We start from the raw sequence: 24,643 nt of genomic DNA, 5'->3' as shown, positions 1-24,643 counted from the left end.
AAGGAAACCTCCGTGAAAAGGCAGTGTTGGAAGTGGCAGTGTTGTGTCCTGTTTCTGAAAGACCAAGCCCCTCTGTCTCTGGGTGGGCAGGCCTCTGCCCTGTAGTCTTGCTTTCTGTAAACCATTGCTGGGGTATGAAGGCACACGGAAAGAGCTCCTCTTCTTGTGAGATTTGTACTTCTAGGCATTCAGCCTCAGCTAAGTAGCTCTGTGCTCCAGTTCAGATTACCCTTCAAGTCCGCCATAAAGGAGGGGAGCATAGCTTGAAGCAATGAATTTAGCAAAGGCCCCGAGTCAGATGTGGAGAGCACATCTGGGATTCAGCCCTTCTAACTGTAGATGCTCAGAAGTTTCTGATGTTGGATCTGCCACCATGCCAGCTAGGATGGGATCTCACTAATGAAGTCCGAGAAGATAGCCTTCTGAACTTCTCAGGGATACACACTCAGAGGAAACCCATTCAGTGGAAATTATACTATGAAATGACATTCCTCCCTTACGAAAGATTCTAAACGTACATCAGCAACAAAAATAGCAAGTGAGATAAATCCTTCTAGGATAGCATTTACCAAACCAATGTTCTCTAGAGCTCCATCCTGAGAGAATGTTAATAGATTCTGTTTTAAAATAAGTGTTGGGTGTGTGTGTGCATGCATGTGTGTGTATTCTGCAGTTCAATACTTTTTTGGAAATGCTTCTTAACCGAATTCTCATTTTGGAGAGTCACAGTATATATAACGCATATTAAAGACTCTGAGAAGTACTGCTGTAAATGAATCTGTTTAATTTTGTTTAACCCAGTACATCCCAGACTGGTTTGACCAGGGAACACTTTTCTTTATGAAAAACACTTTTTGCCTCTTGCAGATACAGTTTGGGGAATTGCTGCTCAGAAACAAACAAACAAACAAACCGGAAGAAATTGTCACATGGATAACACTTGTAAAATAATCTAGTCCAACAATGCATTTCTAAACATGAAAAACCCAAGAGGTTAATCATATTGTTTTCCTTCCCATAGCTGATGAGAATCTGGGATTATCTCCTGATTCCCCAGCCCAGTGTACCCAACTGCTGCTTCTCTAGCAGGTCCCCTCCTGTGAAACTAGTCCCAGGAAAATGAAGCAGATTTAAGGAATAATCTTTAAATTTTGAGTGCAACATTTACATTTAATACATTTCTTCTGGTATTTTGTTATATGCAAAAATTGTCAACTTTCTTTTCAGCATGGGCTTTGTTGCATTCTTTTAAACAATGTGTTATGAAATATCTTCGTACATTCAAAAAGGTATAAAAATAATATGGTGAAAATCAGGTTATTCACTGCACAGCTTAGTAAAGAAACATCACCAGTAGAGTTGAAACCTTCTGTCTATTCTCCATGATTAAAGTTCTCTCTTTCCTTCCAATGTAGCCACTATCCTGGATTTGGTGTTTATTATTCCCATGCATTGATGTATATACTTTTACTATACATGTATGTATTTTTAAACAACATATACTACTGCTTTGTATGTTTTAAAAGTTTATATTAGTGGTGTATTATATGTATTCTTCTGCAATGTGATTTTTGTTTTCTTTTCCTCCCAAGAGACAAGATCTTGCACTGTTATCCAGGCTGGAGTGAATTAGTGTAATCATAGCTCACTGCAGTCTTGAGCTCCTGAGCTGGAGCAATCCTCTAGCCTCACCACCCCCCAGGTGGCACCACCATGCCCAGCTAATTTTTTTTTCCTTCATAGAGACAGGGTCCTGCTATGTTGTCCAGGCTGATCTCAAACTCCTGGCCTCATGTAGTCCTCCTGCCTCAGCCTCCCAAAGTGTTGGGATTGCAGCCATGAGCCAGTGCACCTGGCTTGAAACTTATTTTTTCTATTCAATGTTATATTTGTGAAAAGCATCCATGTTGTAACATGGGGCTCTAGTTTACTCATTTTTTTTCACTATTGTATACTCCTCTAATGACTATACCACACTTTATCTATTCTGCTGTTGATGGACATTTAGGCTATTTCTAGTTCTGAGCAATCACAGAGGTACTGTGATCTTTCTTGTGTAGCTATTCTTAGGTGACAGTTTGTACTGGGTAAATATCTGGGTGGAATTGTCCCTTACAGGGTATGTGCATTGTCACCTTTGGGAGATATTGTCAAATCACTGTGCAAAATAGTTTACTAACTTAAACTCCCACCATCAGTGTATAAAGGTTTCAGGTTTATTGCATTAATGGGCTCTTACAGTTTTCTCCCATGGGGATGCGTCTCTGATTTTTTTTTAATTGGATAATAAATTTTATTTCTCAAAATTGCTTGACAGCTAAACTTCTCAGGAATACGTTTCCTTGTTTTCATTTGTAAATGAGAGGATTGGCCTAGATGATCTCAAAGGTCCTTTCTAGCTTGAAAATCTGAGTTTCTACGATTTGTTCATTAAATGAGGTACATCTGAAGCAGAACCTTGTTTTTTTGGCTGCATTGCAGGAATTATTTTAGGAAGTATAACAAAGTTTGTTACCAATGAAATGTGTATCTTCTCTCTTACTGCCATGCTGTCAGGTAGAAAGGCAGTGGTGTGAGAGGAAAGACAGTTACACAGTGTTACCTTGGATTGGGGAGAGGAATCTGTAGCCCATGGGAAGGGGGTCTCGTTCCCATTGCCCTGTTCTTTACAGAACCTCTTCATCTTAGAAGTCTTCCCTATCTCTTGAATTTGTTCTCCCAAGAATAATAAATGTTTGCAATTTTTTTTCTTTTTTTTTTTGAGATGGAGTCTCACTATGTCGCCTAGACTAGAGTGCAGTGGCACAATCTCAGCTGGGAGGCTAAGGCAAGATAATCACTTGAACCCGGGAGGTGGATGTTGCAGTGAGCCGAGATCATGCCGCTGTACTCCAGCTGCACTCCAGCCTGGACGACAGAGTGAGACTCTGTCTCAAAAACAACAACAACAACAACAAAAACCAGATGTCCAGGCTTCCTTTCTGCACATACACACAGTAGATTGTTTTTACAAAATTGGAGTTCCATTACACATGCTGTTCTGACATTTGTTTGTTTTCTTTGGCCTAAAATATATAACTTTGAAATCTGTCCAAATCAGTGCATATAGATCTGCCTCTTTCTTTTTAACAGCTACATAATATTCTGCCATGTGAGTGGCTATCATAATAAATAACATTTGAATATTTACTAAATGCCAGAAACTATGAATTAACTCCTTGCAACAAAGCTAAGATGTAGGTCTTTTTGTTATCCCTGTTTCACAGATGTGGGGACTAGAGCACAGTAAGATTGGGGAGCTTGTCCATATCTGTGCCGATAAGTGGGCAGGGTGCAAGCCAGAGCATCCTGGTTCAGAGCCTATGCCCCAGATAATCATACTGTGATATGTCTCAGACATAGTCTACTCACCAGTCCCCTGTTGGTGGACATTTGAGTGAATGCAGATTTTTGCTATTATAAACAATACTGTAGCAGACATCTTTGTCCACTTCTGGAGGTCTTTTTGTAACATAGGCTCTTAGATTTCTCCGGTTTCTAGATGGAAAGCGCTTATTTATTGAAAAAATATTTATTGAGCTTTAGGCATTGGGGAGGCTCTGAGCTCAAAATAGGAGACTTGACCAGAATTTCACTTCTCAGATGTCCTGTAAAGGTCACTTAAGTGCTTTTCACTGTTTGCCAGCTTAGTGCTGCCCCAGACCTTAGACTGACTGCATCCTGTCTGTTTTTAATTGCTTGTCTCTTTGCCTGGGTAGTGGCATAACTGAGTCAATGCTTGGGCTCCCACCTGGTGGTCCATAGCCAAAAATTGTCTCCACTGTCCAGGTATCAGTGATTACAATGCCTCAGAGCCTGGGTTCTAGAATTTACAGAGGCAGAATAGCATAATGGTAAATAACTTGTGTTCTGAGACACAACTGCCTGGGTACAAATCCCAGCTCTTCACAATGTATTCACAATATGACTCTGAACAAGTTACTTACCATCTCTGTGCCTCCATTTTCTTATCCACACAATGAGAATAGCAATAGTAACTACTTTATAGTGTTGTCATAAGGATTAAATGAGTTAATGTATGTAGACTGCTTAGTCAATATATATAAAACACAGAATACAGTTATTATTTATTTGGCTATGGAAAAGCTGCCACACCAATCTTTCCATAAAATAGTTGATGACCTCCTTGCATTTTGGTGGGGAGTGGAGAGGGGGCAAAGAATTAACTGTTATTAAATAGGTAATGTGTTCACATGGTTCAAAATTCAAAAAGTACAAAATGATATTTAGTAAAAAATTTTATCTTCTATTGGCAACATGGGGCTTATGTGGTGTGGGGAATAATTCTATTTCTCAACCTGGGAAGTGATTATATGAATTTACTTTATAATGATTTAATATACTTTGCATATGTGCTTTATGTACTTTTATAGGTGTATTTCTTATTTTTAAAAAGGGCAGAAATAGTAGAAATCCCAAAGAGATGGGGAGAATTTTCACTGCTCAGTTCCCTTCTTCAATGGTAACAGGCTCTTTTGTATACTTCCAAAGATATTTTTTTGCATCTATAAGCGCATATTTTTAGTATACAAGTGTAGACTAACCACCACCTTGATTTTTCTCTTGTTTTCTTTTTACTTAAAGTATATCATAAGAGATCATTTTGTATTGGCACATAAAGAGTTCTTAATTATTTTTTAAGTAGTTGTATAGAATTCCATTGTATGGATACACCATTATTTAATTAGTCTCCTAGTGATAGACATTTAAATTTTTGCAATTTTTTTTTTTTTTGCCATTTCAAGCCTTGTTTCAAATGCCAACATCGTACTTATTATTGTACTTGTTTCAAATGCTAACATTGTACATTATTCCACATAAATTTAAGTAGCGTATGTTCCTAGACATCTCCAGTTTTTGGGTGCCTAGCACTGTGTTAAAAATATGTGGGCTATAAATAAATATCAGGTGTGGGTTTTGTCCTCCATGAGCCAACAATCTTGCTTTCATATTGAAATCCTAATATTTCCCCTGTGTTTTTAAAGCTTTTTATCTCTGCTCAAGAGAAACAATGCCTTCCCACTGAATCCTCCTGAAACAGCCTGTGTATGGCTTTTAGAACCAGGAAGAGTATTTGTAGTGGCAAAAAGCCAGAGTTTCATATCCAGCAGGATCCCTAGGGGAGGGCAGGGAAGGCTTATTGCCACCCAAAAAGCATCTTCCACTCCTGCATATGTCAAAATCTTCTCTTTCACCTTAGCTCAAAAGCTTCTTTTCCATAAACACATCCCAAATCCCTCCAACTAGAAGTGAACAATTCCTCCTCTGTGACCTCTTATAGCATGATTTCTGTGTCCTGCTGTCTTAGTCCATTTTCTGTTGCTTATAACAGAATACCTGAAACTGAGTAATTTATAAGAAAAGGAATTTATGTATTACCGTTATGGAAGCTGAGAAGTCCAAGTTCAAGGGGCTGTGGTGAGAGTCTTCTTGCTGGTAGAAACTCTCTGAAGCATCCCAAGATGGCACGGAGTATCATGTGGCTAGAAGGCTTAGTGTGCTAGCTCAGATCTCTCTTCCTCTTTTTATAAAGCCATGAATTCTCCTCCCATGATAACTTATTAATTCATTAATCCGTGAATGGATTAATCCATTCATGAGGGCAAAGCCCTCATCAACTCTTAAAAGTCCCAGCTCTCAATACTGTCACATTGGAGATGGATGTTCAAACCACAGCACCCACGTAGGGTATGAATAATTTTCCCCCCAAAAGTATACTTTTTTTTTTTGTTTACCTGTCTTGTTTCCTACATTTGACCAGTTGGGGACCAAGTCTGATTCATCTTCAATCTCTCATAGCCTTTGCAAATTAAAAAGAGGAATAGGAAAAAATCAGTATGTGCAGATGATGATTTGAGATAGGACTGAGCTAGATAGAGGCAGAAGAATCTTTGTGTATAACAAAGAGTACTTGCCCAGGAATCAGGAGGCCCTGGTTCGCTTGCATCTCAGCATCTTCATCTGTAAAGTGGGATCTTAATTCTGGCTGGGACAACTTTACTAGGTTGTGCTTAGGATCATGAAAGACAGCACAACAGACCACAAAGGCATGCTATATGAATACAGGGAATGATAGTTTTCGGTGCTTAGCAACCCTTAAACATTAACATTTGATACATTAGCAAACTAAGGCCTAGAGAGGCAATATGACTTGAGGTCAAGGTCAGGGGTAAGGTCTGAAAAGAGCAGAGGATAGTCATTTTAGGACCAGAAGAAATCTATTCCTTTCCTGCCTGTGTTGGTATTAGAAGGTCTGAATTCTCTGACTCCTGGGTTTACCTTAGTTTTGTTTTGTGAAGCCTCAACCTAGCATCAGGTCAGTAGAGGAATAAGAAAGAAGGAAGTTAATTTGGAGATAAATGAATCTCAAAAGAGAAGAAAAGAGATAGTTGATGAAAGAAGAGAGAAAAACGACCACTAAGGTGTGGAGGAAAAGCTAAATATCTTTAGCAATTAAGGAAATGCAAAGTAATCCTCAAAATGCCATTTTCACTCACAAAGTTGGCAAATAAAGTGAGAATACATACTGTTGGCAAGTGTGCTGGGAAACCGGCACTCTCATACATTGCTAGTAGTAGTATAAAATGATATAACTTTTTCTAGGGCAATTTAGAAATATGTATCATAAACCCTTTGATCCAGGAATTCCCCCTTATAGGCAATTATCCCATGAAGAAAATCACAAATATGCACAAGGTTGTTCTTTGCACTTTGATTTATAAAAAAGAAGAACTATAAACATATGTCTAATTGTTAAATTATGGTGTATCCATTCAGTGGAATACTATACAATGACTATAGCTAACCCTTATTGAGTTGTGCAGTGTTGCCAGACACTGTGCTAAGTTATTTAAATTATTAACTTTAATCATTAGAATAATTCTGTGAGGATGCTATCATTATTTATCCCCATTTTGCAGATGAGGACACTGAGGCTCAGAGAGGTTAACTTGTCCTGGGCCACACTGCTAATAGGCTGAATAGTGTGGATTTGACTCTAGGTCTGTCTGATGCCAGTGCCCATGGCCTCAGTCACAGTGCTGTACTTCCAATGCAGCTGTTAAAAATCATGTTTTAGGCTGGGCGTGGTGGCTCATACCTGGAATATAAGCACTTTGGGAGGCACAGACGGGCTGATCACTTGAGCTCAGGAGTTTGAGACCAGCCTGGCAACATGGCAAAACCCCGTCTCTACCAAAAATACAAAAAATTATCCAGGCATTGTGGTGCACACCTGTAGTCCCAGCTACTTGGGGGCGCTGAGGCGGGAAGATCGTTTAAGCCTGGGAGGTTGCAGTGAGCCAAGATCACGCCAGTGCACTCCAGCCTGGGTGACAAAGTGAGAGACCCTGTCTCAAAAAAAAAAAAAAAAAAAAAAAAAAATCATATTTTAAGGGAATAGTTAATGACATTCTAAAATGCCCATGGTATAATGACAAGTGAAAAAAGCAGGATACGAAATGATAGCATGTGATGGCAATTTTATTTTAAAAGAGTATGTATATATTTTTCAGAGAAAAATTAAAACTTCATAGCTGTTAGTAATGATTATCTCTGGGTGGCAATATTACACATTATTTTTATTTTCATCCCTATTATTTTTTGTATTTCCCAGTTTTTCTATAAAGAACATGTATTACTTCTATAATCAGCAAAAATAAAAATGTTAACATAAAAAGAGGTCTGAAAGCAAGCCTCTTGTAGCCTTTATGCTTATAACACATCCATAGCAGTACTTCATTTTTTAATCTAAGTGACTAATGCTTTTGTGGTGTCTGATCACAGATGAGCCATATTTTCAGTCATTCTTTGGGGATGAGTAGCTACATAGCTGTATAATCTCTAGGGACTTTGACTACAACAAAGTACCCTTTAGACCACAACCTCTTGTGCCCTTGTGATTTGTAATAATCTCCACTCCTTGGACTATAGTCTCCTGAGGAGGAGGGGTGGGTACTTAATGCAAGGAGTCCACAGATCTTTAAATGCATACATGTTTTTCTCACTCGGTACGTTCTAAAATTACAGCTACTATTGTGGGTGAGAGTGGGTGAAGTGAGATTTTTTTTTAGTCTTAAGAAGGGCCTCTTATATCTAAAACGTTGTGAACCACTGGAATAGAGTCTAAAAATAGTGGTTATTTAATTATCAGCATCATGAAAAAAGATGCTCAGTTCCGGCCGTTTGAATCAGGGTTTGTGTGTCTTTGCCCCACACTAAAAAAGATCACCTTATTATTTCCTAGCATCATCTTTGCCACCCATTCTCATCACATTTGTGTACATTCTCTAAACCATCAATTGGTTTGTACATCTAAACTTTGTCCCCATATTTCTCCTTTACTAAGCTTAGCTCTTTACATCTAAAGCTGAATATGTCTCAAGCATAGCTTATTATGTAACACTGCCCCATCCCCTACCACAGCAAATATACTTTCTCCTGTTTTCCTTCTCTTGCAGTTGGCAACATTATCCACTCAGCTCCCAAATTAAAAACCTTTGACTCCGTCTCCTCCCTTACTGTTCACATCCAGTTGATCATCAAGCCCAATGTATTTTACCTCTCTAATGTACCTCAGAGTCATGCTGTCTGCTTCATCTTCACTGCAACTGCCTGCCTATTCTAACAGCTTCTCAACAGGTTCTTCCTTTTGGAGAATCACTCTACAAGGAAGGCAGAGGGCTCTTTCTAAAATGCAAATCTTGGCCGGGTGCGGTGGCTCATGCCTGTAATCCCAGCACTTTGGGAGGCCGAGGTGGGTGGATCACCTGAGGTCAGGAGTTCGAGACCAGCCTGGCCAACATTATGAAACCCCATCTCCACTAAAAATACAAAAAAATTAGTGGGGCATGGTGGCAGGCACCTTGTAATCCCAGCTACTCAGGAGGCTGAGGCAGGAGAATTGCTTGAACCTGGGAGGCAGTGGTTGCAGTGAGCCGAGATCGTGCCACTACACTCCAGCCTGGGCAACAAGAGCGAAACTCCGTCTAAAATAAATAAATAAATAAAATAAAATAAAATGCAAATCTCATTATGTCGCTCTCTGCTTAAAATCTTCAGTACCTCCCCATTGTCTACAAGATAAAGCCTACAATCCTCTGCTTGTCATTCAAGGCATGGCCCAATCTGGCCACAGCCTCATCTCCTGCTACACGCAACAAGGCACGTACCTTGCACTCTGGTCACACTGAACACACCATACATTTAATTTTCATGTTTGTATGTTTTTTTAACCTTCACTGCCTAATGACAAATCTGTTTCTCTTTCGTGACTCACCTCAAGCACATTTCCTCTAGGGAGACTTTTCTTGACATGACCAGATAGAACTCACAATTCCCTCATCAGTCTCTTCACTTTATCCCATAAACACTTACATTATGACCTCAAATAACACTTTATGGCCATTATTTTCTCCACATTTGTTCTGTCTGTATGTGATACTCCTCAGGGGAAGCCCCCATGTCTTTTCATCTCTGTGCCTCTTAAACTCTAGCCATACTGATCACATTGTCCTCTGAACATGCTAGGCCTTTTTATGACATCCACCTTCACACAGGTGGATCCGTCTGCTGGGAATGCCATTCTCCCTTTCTCTCTGCACAAGCAAATATCTACTCATCTTTTGAGACTCATCTCAAGTGTGCTCTTTCTGAAATATGTACACATTCTCAGTGTTAGCTGTGCTCCCTTAGCCTTTTGGTAAACTCTTGATTTTAGCATTTGCTATGTAACATTTTATTATAATTATCAGCATACATGACTGCCTCCCCTACCCGTCTCCCCCACCTCCACCCTTAGGCTTTGATATCTCAGCAGTTATCTTTATGTCTCTAGCACAAAGCACTATAGGTAAACAATAAATGCTTCCTTGGTCAATAATTAAATAAAGTCTTTTATGGTACATGGTGGCCTGGGTAGGTCAGTAGGCTTTGAATATCTGGTCAAGCCACCTCTGGGTAGATGCTTGATTCATAGGCTTTTCTAGGTCTTGACTCGAAATCTCTCTGTATTGATTTTCCAGGTGCTTAATGATCAATAGTTGGTGCACTGCCTATCCTCACCTCCCCATGAGCCTTGGTTTTTATGCAACCTATGGTCATGCAGGGATGCCCTTATACCCTCCCACGATGTCATGATTGGCAGGCAGCTGACCAGATCCATCATAGCAGCAGCCTCCGAAGCACCTGCCCCCACCCTCAGGTAAGAATCTGATAGTAAAAGAAAGACCTGTGGAGAAAGAGTGGACACAGGATCTGTGTATCCTTGGGGTACTCACACTTCCTAAGGCTCAGGGGCATTCTCTGTATACATGCAATCCCTTGGATAGCGTGGGGAATATATTGGGCCCATCCTTCATTACTCATGATGTCTTTTATGGGGGGGGCATAGAGAAAGGAAGGGCGTTGGGCTGAGCAGCTCAGAGGGCCCACTGCAGCTGAGTGGGGCTGGTTTCGTGTTAACCTTCTAAGAGTTACAGGTACAGGAATGTCCTAGAAGAGTATGATCCCTCAGGGCATGGTCTAGGACAAGGCAAGTCCTTCCTTTGCCTTGGCTTCTCTGTGGCATGCCGTCCATATTCTGCAGGTGTCTCTCTCCTGCCATCAGCTTTTCCTCTCAAGTTCCTAGCCTTTTTCATAGCTCCTGGCTCAGCCCCACTTAGAATTCCCTGAGCTCCATATCTGCCTGTTCTCTCTCTTTGCTCCCGTAGTAGTGTGATGGTGGTGGTGTATGTGCCCGCCTGTGTATGTTGGTAAGCAGGTAGAGGATGTGTGTGAGACAGTAGGGAGGGCAGCCCCCTTTCCCAACAATGAGTGAGGTCTAGGGAAAGTTGACTGGAGAAGGGAGATGCCTAAGCATACTTTGGGTTGCCCTACAATGCTTTGGGTCCAGAGGCTATGGGGGTGTGAGAAAGTGCTATGTCCCCTGGAGCCTCACAGGTGGGCTGCAGTGCTGAGTCACTGCTGGGGGGCAGGCAGCAGTTGAATATACAGGAAGGAAGAAGGGAGGAAAAAGGAAGTGGGGATGGAGAATGTGGATGCTGGGGAGCCCATTTTGGAGGCAGTAATGAAGGAAAGTCAAGGTCCAGAGAGGCATTAGAGTCAAGTCCCCCTGAGCTATTTTCCCACATCCAGCCAGAAAGAAATTACTGCCTCGAACATATTCTCAAAGCAAGGGTCAACGTAGACTCCCCCATTAACCTACCCCTTCCCTAGAGTGGGACTTTCACAGGGTTGAGGGATTGAGAAAACTAAGCCCTTCCAGAAGGCTTACCCTGTTCATTGTCTACCCCCACCAAGCACCACCATGTAGGCAGGGAAACCTGAGGGCTTCATTTTGTGATTGCCGATGGCATGGCCCAACTTCTCTCTTGTGCCACAATCCAGTTTCTCTTCCTTTCCTGCAGCCTTTTTCTCAAAGATTCAAGGGATGGATAGAGAACCTCAAGGGGAGTGGGGTGCAAGAAGCAAATATCCTGGCTGCAAAAGCCAGAAGTGGAAGGCAATTGATAGGGAAGGGGAAATAAAACATTACTATTCATCATTTGCCTATTGTGTGCCTGGCTCTGCTAGGTGTGACTTGAGAGTATATGGGGAAGTAGGAGAGGGAGAGCAGGGTGATAGAGAATAGTATGGCAGCTGGGTGGGGGTTTAGGAAACCAAGAAGTCTGCAGGGAATGCAAAGCTGACATGGGTGGAGCCCAGCTCATCGTGGGTGCTCCCCTCAGAGTCAGGACAGCTTGGTTGTGGCTGGGTCACAAGGGGCTGTTGCTAACTCTGGGGCATTCGCAGTGCAGAGGACCCAGCACGAGTGAAGCTACGGCCCAGAGCAAGAGCGACTCCCTGCTCTTGGCCTGCCATCCCCTGCCATCCCCCGGCCACCCTGATTGGCTCCACCCCAGAACCCCAGAAAGAGTCAGGCAGCTGTTCCAACTATTCCTGTAGGTGGGCCTCAGCATGGAAACAATGTGGAACTGTTGGAAAGTCCAGAAGACTCTGTGGGAGATAAATGAGGATGGGAACAGAACACTTATTGGTGAAAACGATGTGTTTTCCCTCAGTGCTGATAGATGGGGGCCCGGCTTGGGAATGTTAACCTTTCCCCAGACAAGTCTGTTGGAAAAGGAGAAGAGTGGCCACTTCAGGAGGGGCCCTACCCCTCAGGCCAGTGGCTTATGGGAAAGGGCCTTCCCCTGCCCCCACCCAGGGTAGCACAGGCAGGGCACAGGAGCCTCCCTGGCAATGGCTGCCTACATGGAACTGCCGGGTCCCAATGACCCGTTTCCCTCCCCTGTGAAGGTTCAATGGGATGCCCACAAACCGTCCATTTGCCTTTGGCCTCAGGGCGCAACGAGAGGTCTGAGGGCTATGGCTCTCCCTCCACTCCTCTCTGCCTCTCAAAGGCAGGGCAGAGCACCCCTCCATTTTCACAGTGGACTCTGACAAATCTCCTGGCCTCTGCACTCACCCAAGGATAATCACATTCAGAGGGATTCTGCTGCCCCTGCTTCCTGATGCTGCCATCCCATGGCTTTGTCCCTCACGTGCCACAAACCTTCCTCACTGTCTCTGAGGAGGCTTACTTAGTCGAAGACAAGGCTTATTTTCCAAGCCCATCCTCTTATCATGTCTTGGGGAAATTGCTTACCAGAAGCTTGTCACCAAAGTGGTCTGATCTTATCCTCCACCTCGGGGAGGGGTGGGCCTAGAGGCAGAGTGAGCCCTTTGTGTCTTCCGTGGAAAGGGAAAATAAATCAACAGAAGCTACCCTCTGCATGCCCCTCCTCAGCACCATGGAATGCCCAGTCCCACTCCTGCCATCCTTGCCAGCCTGAGAGGGCCATCCTGGCCCCGGTGTGGCAGGCCCAGTTGGGAGTGAACCGGAATTCTCCAGAGACAAAGCTCTGATTCACCAGCCAGGCCCTGACATAGCCGCCCCCTCCAGATTCCTGGGGGGTCAGTAAACAAACAGGGTGACAACCCCCGCCTCCTGGCCTGGCTCAGCCCCGCCTGCCTCCCTGAGAGGGCTTGCTTAGAGCCTGTCAGGATTCTGCCTGTCTGTGGCTCATCAGGCACTAGGTCTGGATTCCTGGTGAGGGATGATCATGGAGCTGCCGGATCCTGCTACGGACTCCCCAGGCAGCACAGGTAGGGTGAGCTCCTGGGGCTACAGGCTGGCTGAGTGCTGAGCTTTTCCCATAGCTTGACTGCTTCTTCACTTCCCTTTGTCGGTGTGGCTGTGAGCTATGATTTTAATGGGATAATTGGTTTCCTAAATTGCCTGGAGAGTCTTGTGTGGGGAAGAAATATGGTTTGGGGGCAAGGGGAGACTACAAGAGTCTCAACCACTGACTAGCAGGGCTATTTTCTTTCCAAATGAATGCAAGTGTGTAGACAGGCAGGTAGGCAGGTGTGGGTCTCCCTAGTCTGTGGTAGAACAGCCGAGGCTGATTTCCTCCTCCAATTCCCCTTCCCTCCGCCTGCTCCGGCCTCCTGGCTGGGCAGTTCTGGCACTGTGCTATAGGTAGCTACCTTCCTTAGGGCTATCTGGGATAACCACCCTTCCCCCAAACCCCACAAAACCCCACAATTCCCCCCATAGGGCCTTACCAGTGCCTAGGAGAGCAAGCGATAGAGTATGTGCCTGAGAGCTCAAGACTAGACTTTGGCAGGCTCCATGGCTTGTCCTCTTGGCCACCAACTCTGGTCAGAGTCCTCCGCTCATCTTTATGAGCAGTTCTCTTGAAGACTGTGTCGAGGCCTCCTGACTGTGGTGGGAAGTACAGGTGGGGAAGGGTGGTAGACACATCAAAGCCAAGGTTCATATGGGAAGTAAGACATAGATCACTGATCATTCTCTCTTGCCAGTCTACTCCCTCTATAAATCTTTATGGAGAAACTTCTCAGCTTGCTTTTCTAGAAGGTTGGGTAAACTGTAGGATCCTGAAGTATGAGCCAACAGCTTACCTGGAATGGTATGGTTGTCCAGAATTTGGGCAGTGCTGTGCAGCTTCTTACCTAATGTGGGTACTTCCAAGACCCCATCTGGGCAGTGGTCCTGAGGGGTGGGGGCCCAGCTTGGGAATGTTAACCTTTCCCTAGGGCCAAAATTTATAATAATGAGTAACAATTATAGTAGGCAGCAGTTCTATGTAACTGACCTGTACCAAGAGAAGACCTGGCAATGAACAGGACCACAGGGTCTTACTTCATCTCAACCCCTGAACACACAGAGAATAGCGTTTCTGAACCCTGGCAGCAGCCCTTCTCTCCCCTTGTTCACACTTCTCTCACCCTTGGCTTGGTGCAGACCAGGGTGTGGCACAATTCAAGGATCACAGGATGTTTGTGTTTCTGTCCAGGTTAGAGCTGCTGTCACCAGCCCTGCACCTCCTCAAGATGGTGCTGGGGTTCCCTGCCTAAGCCTAAAGCTGTTGAACGGGTCTGTTGGTGCCTCTGGACCCCTGGAACCACCAGCCATGAATCTGTGTTGGAATGAAATAAAAAAGAAGTCTCATAACCTCCGGTAAGGAACAGGTCCCTTAGGGAATTGGCTTAGATGGTGTTGGGCTCCTTTTGCTGCTGCACCCTGTCCTTGTCCTCGCAGCCTCTGCATCCCCCTTTCTTCAGCCCACCCGCTTCTCCTTTTCCTATGCTGGCACTGGGGAAAGAGCCTTGCTTTAGAAGTCGGGAGACTTGGATCTGAGCCTCAGTTTTAAGTAGTTGTGTCACCCTGAGTAACTTGTTTGAGTTCTCGAAATGTTAGCTTCCATTTGTTTTTGTTCTTTATAAGGACAAAAAGTGAGTGGAGGAATAATACCTGTTCTAACTACCTCGCAGTGTGGTCATGGGAATTCAAATCAGATGTGGAAATGCTTTCTAAACTTAAAAGTGCCTATGTATGAATGAAGGGGATGATTGCTCCCATCTCCTCTTCCTCTCATAGCTGTCCTACATCTTAGTAGGTCCCATCTGTTCTCTTCCCCATCCTTTAATGTTCTATCTGTAAGTTTTCAGCCCACCTATTTCTCCCCAAACTAAGGGTAGCTCTGTAAGAGCCTAAAGGCAGTTTTTTTCTCAGTTGATCGGCTTTCCCTAGCTGTCTGTGCATGCCTGCCACTTTTTTTCTTCACCCTCTATCATCAAAGTCCAAGCTTCTGGCTTCTGGCAGGCTTTAGTAGGGGTGAGGCATTGTGGATAAGTTGATAGAATGCAGGCTTTGGAGTCAGGTAAACCTGAGTTCAAATCATAGTTCTATCAATGACTTAACTGTGTGACCTTTAGGAACCTACTTACCCTTTCCGAGCAATAGGAATGCCTACCTGATAAGGTTGTTGTAAGAATTAGTTGAAGCAATAATTTAGGTAAAGATCTTGGTCTAGGTGATGGTGGGGAGGGGGGCAATGAATAAAGATAGTTATTATTATCAGCCAAGGGGAATGGCTTGATGACTGCACATATCCTTGGCCAGCCTCCAGCCTCCTACCACAGTTCATTTGGAGGGCAGCGGGGTGGGAGGGCAGACAGAGATAATTAGACAGTACAGATTTTTCTGTTTCCATATCTCAGACCTCTAGCCAATGTTCCTTTGGGTCCCAAGGGCTGTTATATTCATATGCATCCTTGCACATGTGCATGCCTACACTCAACCACCCAACTTGCCCTTTCCACTTACTGAATCCTCTCCTGCTCAGAGGGCAGTTCGGAACAGCCTCTATGGTTGAGCAGTTTGGCGTGACTTGAATTCTACCAGGCCAAAAGGGGAACCAGACAGCTGTCACCTCTAATGCCCTTGCTCAGTTTCCTACCCTTCCCAGCCTATTGTTTGGCATGCAACTGAAGTAACTGAGATCCACAAAATGACATTTTAAGCCATTCAAGTTTGGGATGCCTCCACACCCATGGTTCTACCTACTGGTTTTAGTACTGTGCTCCATGTGGAGGTGCCTTGGGACCCTCTTTGGGTGGGTAAGAGGGAGGACTCCAGGCCTCCTCCCACTTGAACCAGAAAAGCTCCTCCTGAATTTGTTCTCTATATTAAAGTTCCATACAACTTAGTTTGGAAAAAAAGTTTTGCCACTTAAAAAGAAGACTGAACATCACTGATTTTACCCATTGTGTGCAGCGCTCGCCTAGAGGCCTTCTCAGACCACAGTGGAAAGCTTCAGCTCCCTCTTCAAGAGATCATTGACTGGCTCAGCCAAAAGGATGAGGAGTTGTCAGCTCAGCTGCCCCTACAAGGGGATGTGGCCCTGGTGCAACAAGAGAAGGAGACACATGCGGTAGGTTAGAATCAGAGAAGCCGTGGTGTGTAGCCTCTCAGCTGGGGAGGAATCCCTTCTGCAGTACCCTGACAGACACCCAGCTCTGCTTAGACACCTAAATGAATAGGAGGCTGTATGCAATCCTGCTAGTCTGTGGCTAGCATGCCACAGCCTAAGTCAAATATTTTCTTTCTACTCCTCCCATCAAATTCTGGCCTCCCTTAAAATACTGCCATGATTTTTAATGGAAATACGTGGAAATGAACATAATATAATGCTAAGTGAAAAAACGCAGGATACAAAAGTAAGTGCAAGTGGATCTCAATTGTATAAAAATGTATATAGATGAGTGTGATGTTTACATACATATAATAGCATAGGAAGGAACTATATCAAAATGTTAACAATGGTTAACTCTATGTAATAAAATTGGAGTTCTTAATTTTCTTCATATCTTTCTGAAATTTCTAGTATTTCTGTGATATATATTACTGCTGTAGTTAAGATACTTCTTAAAATGACTACAGAATGAAATATAATACAGCAATAAAATAAAATAAACTATAACTGTGTGCCACAGCATGGGTGAATCTTACAGGCAGTATGTTGAGTGAAAAAAAAAGCTGGATACAAAAAGAGTACATACTGTATGATTCCACTTATACAAAGTTTAAAAATAGGCAAAACTAATCAGTGGTTTTACAAGGATTGTGGTCACCTTTGTGGGAGGGGAGGGAGGGATGGGGGCGTAAAGATGAGATAGTGACTAGGAGGGCCCACCGGGGATGCTGATAGAATTCTGTTTCTTGATCTCAGTACTGGTTACATCAAAATGTACACTTTTAGTTTGTGTACCCTGTATGTATTTTCAACCAAAATTTTAATTATAATTTTAATATAAATCCTGCCTATCTTGGTTTTGATTTCCTTAAGACCCTTACAGGAAGCTTTCTGAGTCTTCTAAAGAACCAAGATCCCCACATTTTTCTCTATCCTGTGGCATAGACAGACAAATTTCATACTAAACAGACCTTCCAGCGTCAGAGTTATTTTTCTGCCTATCAGGAGGATTGCACGTCTTTTTGTCTAGGTAGTTCAAAGATACCTGATAATGCCAAAGAATCACGTTGCACTGAGAAGAAAGGCTGTCAGTTGCAGGATGGAATGTAAAGTGATTGAAAAACTTTCCTTTCCTGTTGACCATATTGCTAAACTTTATAGGCCTTTATGGAAGAAGTCAAGTCTCGGGGCCCCTACATCTATTCTGTGCTGGAGTCAGCTCAGGCCTTCCTGTCCCAGCACCCATTTGAGGAATTAGAGGAGCCTCATTCTGAGAGCAAAGGTAGGTGGTCTTCTGTTTTTCCCACTTCTTCTTGAGCCGTGTACTGCTGAACAAACACCCTCCTGCCTTCCCCAAACTCATTTTCTTATCTGTTATCTGGGAGGATAGTTTCCCCCAGGAGTCTATCCAAAGTTGGGGGAAAGCAAGATTCCTACTGCAGGAAAAAAAAGCAAAGAGAATATAGCCTGGAGCAGGGGTCAACAGTTGTGTGACCCAAAGCTGTATGTGGCTCTTTGGAGCAGCATGTGTGGCCATTTAATGAGATGTGGAAAAGAAAAACAAAAAAACCACTCAAATGAATTGAACTGACTCAATGAATAAAAGTACCAGTATGTCCTTTAAAAACACAGTGCTGGCTGGGCACAGTGGCTCATGTCTGTAATTCCAGCACTTTGGGAGGCTGAGGCAAGAGAATCACTTGAGCCCAGAAATTCAAGACTAGCCTGGGCAACATAGTGAGACCCCCACCTCTACAAATGTTTTTTTTTTTTTTTTTTTTTTTTGGGAGATGGAATCTCACTCTGTCGCCCAGGCTGGAGTGCAGTGGTGTGATCTTGGCTCACTGCAAACTCCGCCTCCTGGGTTCACGCCATTCTCCTGCCTCAGCCTCCCGAGTAGCTGGGACTACAGGTGCCCGCCACCACGCCCAGCTAATTTTTTTTGTATTTTGAGTAGAGACAGGGTTTCACTGTGTTAGCCAGGATGGTCTTGATCTCCAGACCTTGTGATCCACCTGCCTCGACCTCCCAAAGTGCTGGGATTACAGGCATGAGCCACCACGCCCGGCCCCCAATTTTTTTTTCTATTACCTAGGTTTTGTGGTGTGTGCCTGTAGTCCCAACTACTTTGGGAGGATCACTTAAGCCCAGAAGTTCAAGGCTGCAATGAACTATGATTGCTCAGTTACATTCCAGCCTGGGCAACAGAGCAAGACCCTGACTCCAAAAATAAATAATACAAAATAAAATAATAAAGTAAAATCATCATAATTTTAAAATACTGCTTTATTCCAACAACAAGGGACATGCAAACCAGCAAATAATAAACCTTTATAAAATCTAAAAAGTTAGGTGATGATTGCCTTTGAAAGGCAAATTGACTATGACTCTTTGGGATTTTTTTGTGTTTAGTCTTTGTTTTTGAGACAGCCTCTCGCTCTATAATCCAGGCTGGAGTGCCCTGGCGTGATCACAGCTTATTGCAGCCTTGACCTCCCAGGCCCAAGCGATCCTCCTGCCTCAGCCTCAGCATCCTGAGTAGCTGGGACTACAGGCCCATGCTACCACACCCAGCTAATTTTTGCATTTTTTGTAGAGACCAGGTCTCGCCATGTTGGCCAGGCTGGTCTTGAACTCTTGGGCTCAAGTGATCGGCCTGCCTTGGCCTCCTAAATTTTTGGGATTACAGGTGTAAGCCACTGCGCCCAGCCGACTGTGACTCTTTGATACTGACTCCGATGATTTCTAGCCCCTTCCCTTGATAGAGAGGGCCATTCTGGTCTAGATTCAAATAAGGCAGCGGGATGGGACTCATGATGACTAGATGTGAATGGTGGTCTAGCAAGCCCTCTTCTCCGAAAAGAATCCTCAACCCTCTGAGATGGATTGTGAATAGCCTGAAAGAACCCTTCGTGAATTGAGCCCTTTGTCAATGCCATATGCCCTCTTAGTTTACTTCTGGCCCCTCAATGGGAGGGCCAGTACTTAATTTGATGCCCAATGGGCCTCAGATAGGACAAGCTCTAGAAAAAGCAGCACAATTCTAGTTAGCCTGGGGCTATGGGGCTCTGGATCTTCTGAGGAGAGATCTGAGGGAGGAAGAAGAAATCTATAGATTAGGAGCCTAGGTGGAAAACCTGGACACATTATACCAACTTCTCCTGGGCTGAGCCTTCATAAAATGCCTCCCCTTGGCAGGAAGTGGGCAACAGAAACTAATGCAAAATCACATTCCAGGGTCATATGAGTAGGGCTCTACATGGTTTGCCTCACTATGCTTATAATGTCTTACTTTTTCATTTCCTACTGTTTTAAAATATGAGGAAGTCCTCATGACATAGTAAGTGGAAAAAAATCAGTATGGTCTCTTGACCGTGGTGGTGGATATGTAAACCAATGCATGTGATAAAATCACATAGAACTAAACACACGTGTACATACATGCACACACGAATACAAGTAAAACTGGGGAACCTTGGACAAAATTGGCAGATTATGTCAATATCAATATCCTGATTGTGATATTGTACTGTAGTTTTGCAAGATGTTATCATTTGGGGAAACTGTGTAAAGGGTACATGAAATCTCTGTGTTATAACTGCCTATGACTCCACAATGATTTAAATATAAACAGATTTAAAAAAAAAAAAACGTGAATGTATTCAAGGCCTCGACCATGGAAAAATATGTATTTGTGTGTATATGAATATATACACAAACATGCCCACATGTACACACACACACATTTTATAAAGGGCTGTTTCTGTCTCTTTCTCTGGGCTGACCCTGCCTGGTTGGCCTAACCTGGCTTCCTGCCTCCTCTTGCAGATACCTCCCCGAAACAGCGAATCCAGAATCTCAGCCGCTTTGTATGGAAGCAGGCGACAGTGGCCAGTGAACTGTGGGAGAAGCTGACAGCCCGCTGTGTGGACCAGCACCGTCATATTGAGCGGACTCTGGAGCAGCTCTTGGAGATTCAAGGGGCAATGGAGGAACTAAGCACTACTCTGAGCCAAGCCGAAGGAGTCCGAGCCACTTGGGAGCCCATCGGGGATCTCTTCATTGATTCACTCCCAGAGCACATCCAGGCTATTAAGGTATGCAAGCCCCCTCCCCTGACTACAGTCTACCCTGAGACCTGACACTCTCCCCAGACCCTGACAATGTTTCTGCTGCTGAGACTCCATTGTTGGCCTGGACTACAACTGAGCTGCCGTCAGTTTATGTGCTAGATTTGGGGCTGGTTTGGCTGTAGTCTCTTCTGTTTTTCTACTTTCTTCTCTTTTCCTGGTGTTTTCTGAGGATGAGAGGAAGAGGATAAGGACAGTGGGCACCCACACCTTAGTCTGGTTGCCCTAATAGGCAAGCACTAGGCTGTGTTATTGAAACAAAACCTCTGGGTGAAGAGGGAAGAGTAGAGGTGAATGACTATTGGTTCTTCTTTCCCACTCTGTCTGCTGTGGCACTTGGGTCCTGGTTCTCCAGTTGTTCAAAGAAGAATTCTCCCCCATGAAAGATGGAGTAAAGTTGGTGAATGATCTGGCCCACCAGCTTGCCATTTCTGATGTGCACTTGTCAATGGAGAATTCCCATGCCATGGAACAGATCAATGTCCGATGGAAACAACTACAGGTAGAAGAGCAGCCTGGAGTGAACCATGGGGAGGTGCCTCCATATAACTAGGCTTGGGGGAAACTTCTTCAGGGTTATGGAAATGGGATGTGCATGGGAAAAGAGGAGTGGAGAATGTAGGGCTAGGGAATGGGCTTTTCAAACTCTAAGCTGCAGGGAATGATTGAAGTGAATAAGAGGGGTCTTTCTGGATTTGGGCACTCAGGATAGACAAGAGCAGGGGAAGAGTGACTGTGGCCTGGAATTAGGGATGCTCTGCTGTGACCTTTGGGAGTTCTGGGGCATGGCTAGGAGTTGGGTGACGGTGGGAGAGTCTGGAACCAGAGAAAAGCCAGTCTCTGAGGAAGCTCATAAAGATTCCCAGAGGTACCTGGGGATCCCACTCTAAATAACTGGAATGAATCTACTGATCTCACCCTGTTCTTTCCATAGGCGTCAGTTAGTGAGAGGCTTAAGCAGCTCCAGGATGCCCACCGGGACTTTGGGCCTGGGTCACAGCACTTTCTCTCCTGTACGTGAACCAAACTGGACTCCACTTAGCAGAACCTCAGCCATCTTCCTGGAGAGTCTATTGTTATCCCCTGGGGCCCTGGTGGGAGCCCAGTATACCTTGACACCCGAGAAGCAGTAAGGATAAAACAGTGTGGTATAGTGGTTAAAAGAACAGTCTCTCGGCTGGGCGTGGTGGCTCACGCCTGTAATCCCAGCACTTTGGAAGGCTGAGGTGGGCAGATCACCTGAGGTCAGGAGTTCGAGACCAGCCTGGCCGACATGGCAAAACTCCATCTCTACTAAAAATACAAAAATTAGCTGGGTGTGGTGGCGGGTACCTGTAATCCCAGCTACTTGGGAGACCGAGGCAGGAGAATTGCTTGAACCGGGAGGTGGAAGTTGCAGCCTGGGCGACAAGAGTGAAATTCCATCTCAAAAAAAAAAAAAAAAAAGAAAAAAAGAACAGTCTCTCAAATTGGAGAGATCTGGGTCTGAGGCACAGCACCTCAACGTAATAGCTGTGCAGGCTCAAAATTTAAAAAAATAGCTTACTGTTTCGGAACCTCAATTTTCCCATATGTAAAAAGAAGGAAAAATATTACCTAGCTCCTCAGGTTATGGGAATTAAATGACTTTATTTTTTCAGAGATATTTATTGAGGGCCTTCTGTGGGTCAGATACTGCTCTAGGCACTGGGGCTGCATCAGTAAACAAAACACACAGAAATCCTTAGACAGCTTATATTCTAGCTGAGGAAACCAGACCACAAACAAATAAGTAAAATATATATAAGGTTACTTGATGACAAGGGCTATGGAAAAAATTAAAGCAGGGAAGGCGTGGATAGGGAGTGCTGGATTTAAGCGGGGAGGTGTTGCAATTTTGAACAGGGTGATTAACAGAGGCCTCACTGAGAAGGTGGCAATTGAGCAGAGGTCTAAAGAAGGTGAAGGGTTGAGCTGTGTGGAGGATAACTGAGGGAAGACCATACCAGGCAGAGGGAACAGCATATTCCACACACTTAAGGTAAGGATGTGTCTGAAAAACAGCAAGGAGAGCAAAGTGCGGGGGAGTAGGGGAGGCCGGAGCATGTAAGGCCTTGTAGGCAATGGGAGGAACTTCAGATTTTATTCTCAATACAATGGAGAACCATTGGCAGGGTTTGAGCCAAGGGATGGCATGATCTGCCTTATGTTTCAACAGAGTCGGGGTGTTGAGAAGAGACTACTGGGGAGCAAGAGTGGGAACAGGGAGACCTATTTGGAGGTACATTGCAATAATCCAGGTGAAGGATTATGGTGGCCCAGACTGGGGGCTGCTGGTGGCCCAGACTGGGGGACTGGTAGCAGTGGAGATGGTAAAAATATACAGACAGAAAAATGAGATATGCACACACAAAGCAGTGGCCCAGACTGGGGGACTGGTAGCAGTGGAGATGGTAAGAATATAGAGACAGAAAAATGAGATATGCACACACAAAGCAATGAGCATAATATCTGGCACATAGTAGGAGCTCAGTAAATGTTAACTGTGGTTAAAATTATTGCTATTATAATCATTGGCATACAGCTATACCTGCAGTCAGAGGACTCTTGTACCAAGGAAAACTGCAGTGAGCAAGCTGACCATGTAAACGGGGCCATTCCTGGAAGTTCAAAAGATAGACACAGGCAGAGAGGCATGAGTTTCCAGAGTTCCTCATGAGAGAGAGAGAGAAATGGGCAGTACCATTACCCACAGTCCCACAGGACTGGGAAGCTTGACCTTCTAGGGGAAGAGCTTTGAGCCCTAAGAGTAAAGTGGAGTCTACTTTATATCCACAAGAGTAATCCAGCTGCCTGCAGCTGATGGGTAGAAATGGCAGTCTGCTTAGGGAGAAGATTGTCAGGGTGGCCAAGGCCAAGTATTCCTGTTCATACCCTTGCCACATCTCTGGTATGTTAGGATGTCGGTGAAGCCTCTTCTCCTTGCCTTGCCCTAACATCAGGGAGAGAAGCGTGTTCATTAGAACTCTTTGCCCCACCCTCAGAGGCTGTTAAGAGCTGGCAATGAAATTCAGACATCCCCTCTTGGGCTTGACCACCTCTTTGGGAGGATAGAGCAAGGGAGTAGCTGGGGGCCTTAAGAGCATTAGTGGCCAGCTTTTTTTCTCTTTCTGTTCTCCTTTACCAGCCTCTGTCCAGGTTCCCTGGGAAAGAGCAATTTCACCCAATAAAGTTCCCTACTACATCAAGTGAGTGACCATCTGAATCAGAAGCGGGTCAGTCACCTGCCCACCCCCTCCCTCTCCTGCCTTTTTGCTACCTGTCCTTGTCACTCTGTCTGTTGGGATTCCTCCATCCAGTTCGGGTTTTCTCCTACTCATCTCAAGATCTCAAGATTCTACTTGGGTAAAGGTGAACCCTTGGGCTTTGGCATCTTGGGTTCACCCTCGAATCCTGCAGCTTCTTGCATCCAACCTGTCACCGAGTGGTGTGCACACCTGTGTGTGGGGTGAGTGGGTGGTATAGATACTGGTGCTATTGATGCTATTGTTTGTAGCCACCAGGCTCAGACCACATGCTGGGACCATCCCAAGATGACAGAGTTATACCAAACCCTAGGTAAGAATGTGGGCTTCCTGTATACGGTGGGCATATACACAGCTGCCTTTGTCCTGTGATGTCCATCTACAGATGAATGGATAAAGAAAATGTGGTATATCCATATAGTGGAATATTCAGCCTTGAGAAAGAAGGAAATACTGCCATTTGAAACAATGTGAATGAACCAGGAGGACATTGTGCTAAGTGAAATAATAAGCCAGAAACAAAAGGCAAATACTACATGATCTCATGTATATAAGGAATCTAAAATAGACAAACTCATAGAAGCAGAGAGTAGAATGGTGGCTGCCAGTGGCTGAGGGGAGGGGAAAATGGGGAGATATTGGTCAAGAGTACAAAGAAGTTTCAATTATGCAAGATGGATAAGTCCTAGAGATCTATGGTGCAGCATAGTACCTACAGTGAACAATACTGAATTGTACCGTTAAAAATTTGCTAAGAAGGTAGATCTTATGTTAAGTGTTTTTTACGGGAAAAAACAATAAAGAGGGTAGTTGGAACTTTTTGGAAGTGATGGATGTACTAATGGCA

The 24,643-nt window shown here is 44.2% G+C and overlaps 1 protein-coding gene across 2 annotated transcripts in view; it reads left to right on the top strand.

The window, feature by feature from the left end:
• The window catches only part of DRP2 (dystrophin related protein 2), a 44,893-nt gene that overhangs the window by 1,909 nt on the left and 18,341 nt on the right, over positions 1 to 24,643 (top strand). The window contains exons 2-11 of one of the 2 annotated variants that reach the window (XM_023202893.2): positions 3,133 to 3,236; positions 10,083 to 10,261; positions 14,421 to 14,584; positions 16,184 to 16,340; positions 17,544 to 17,664; positions 20,211 to 20,479; positions 20,868 to 21,014; positions 21,447 to 21,525; positions 23,679 to 23,739; positions 24,048 to 24,109. In XM_023202893.2, coding sequence (XP_023058661.2) covers positions 10,145 to 10,261; positions 14,421 to 14,584; positions 16,184 to 16,340; positions 17,544 to 17,664; positions 20,211 to 20,479; positions 20,868 to 21,014; positions 21,447 to 21,525; positions 23,679 to 23,739; positions 24,048 to 24,109 — 1,177 coding nt within the window. In that variant the 5' untranslated portion in view covers positions 3,133 to 3,236; positions 10,083 to 10,144. The remainder of the gene's footprint in view (positions 1 to 3,132; positions 3,237 to 10,082; positions 10,262 to 14,420; positions 14,585 to 16,183; positions 16,341 to 17,543; positions 17,665 to 20,210; positions 20,480 to 20,867; positions 21,015 to 21,446; positions 21,526 to 23,678; positions 23,740 to 24,047; positions 24,110 to 24,643) is intronic. The other variant, XM_023202894.2, reaches the window with a different exon arrangement.

This window comes from Piliocolobus tephrosceles, chromosome 12, assembly GCF_002776525.5.
Source record: "Piliocolobus tephrosceles isolate RC106 chromosome 12, ASM277652v3, whole genome shotgun sequence".
NCBI classification, from domain to species: Eukaryota; Metazoa; Chordata; class Mammalia; order Primates; family Cercopithecidae; genus Piliocolobus; species Piliocolobus tephrosceles.
Note: the sequence above shows the minus strand (reverse complement) of the source record. Positions and strands in the feature narration are given on the sequence as shown.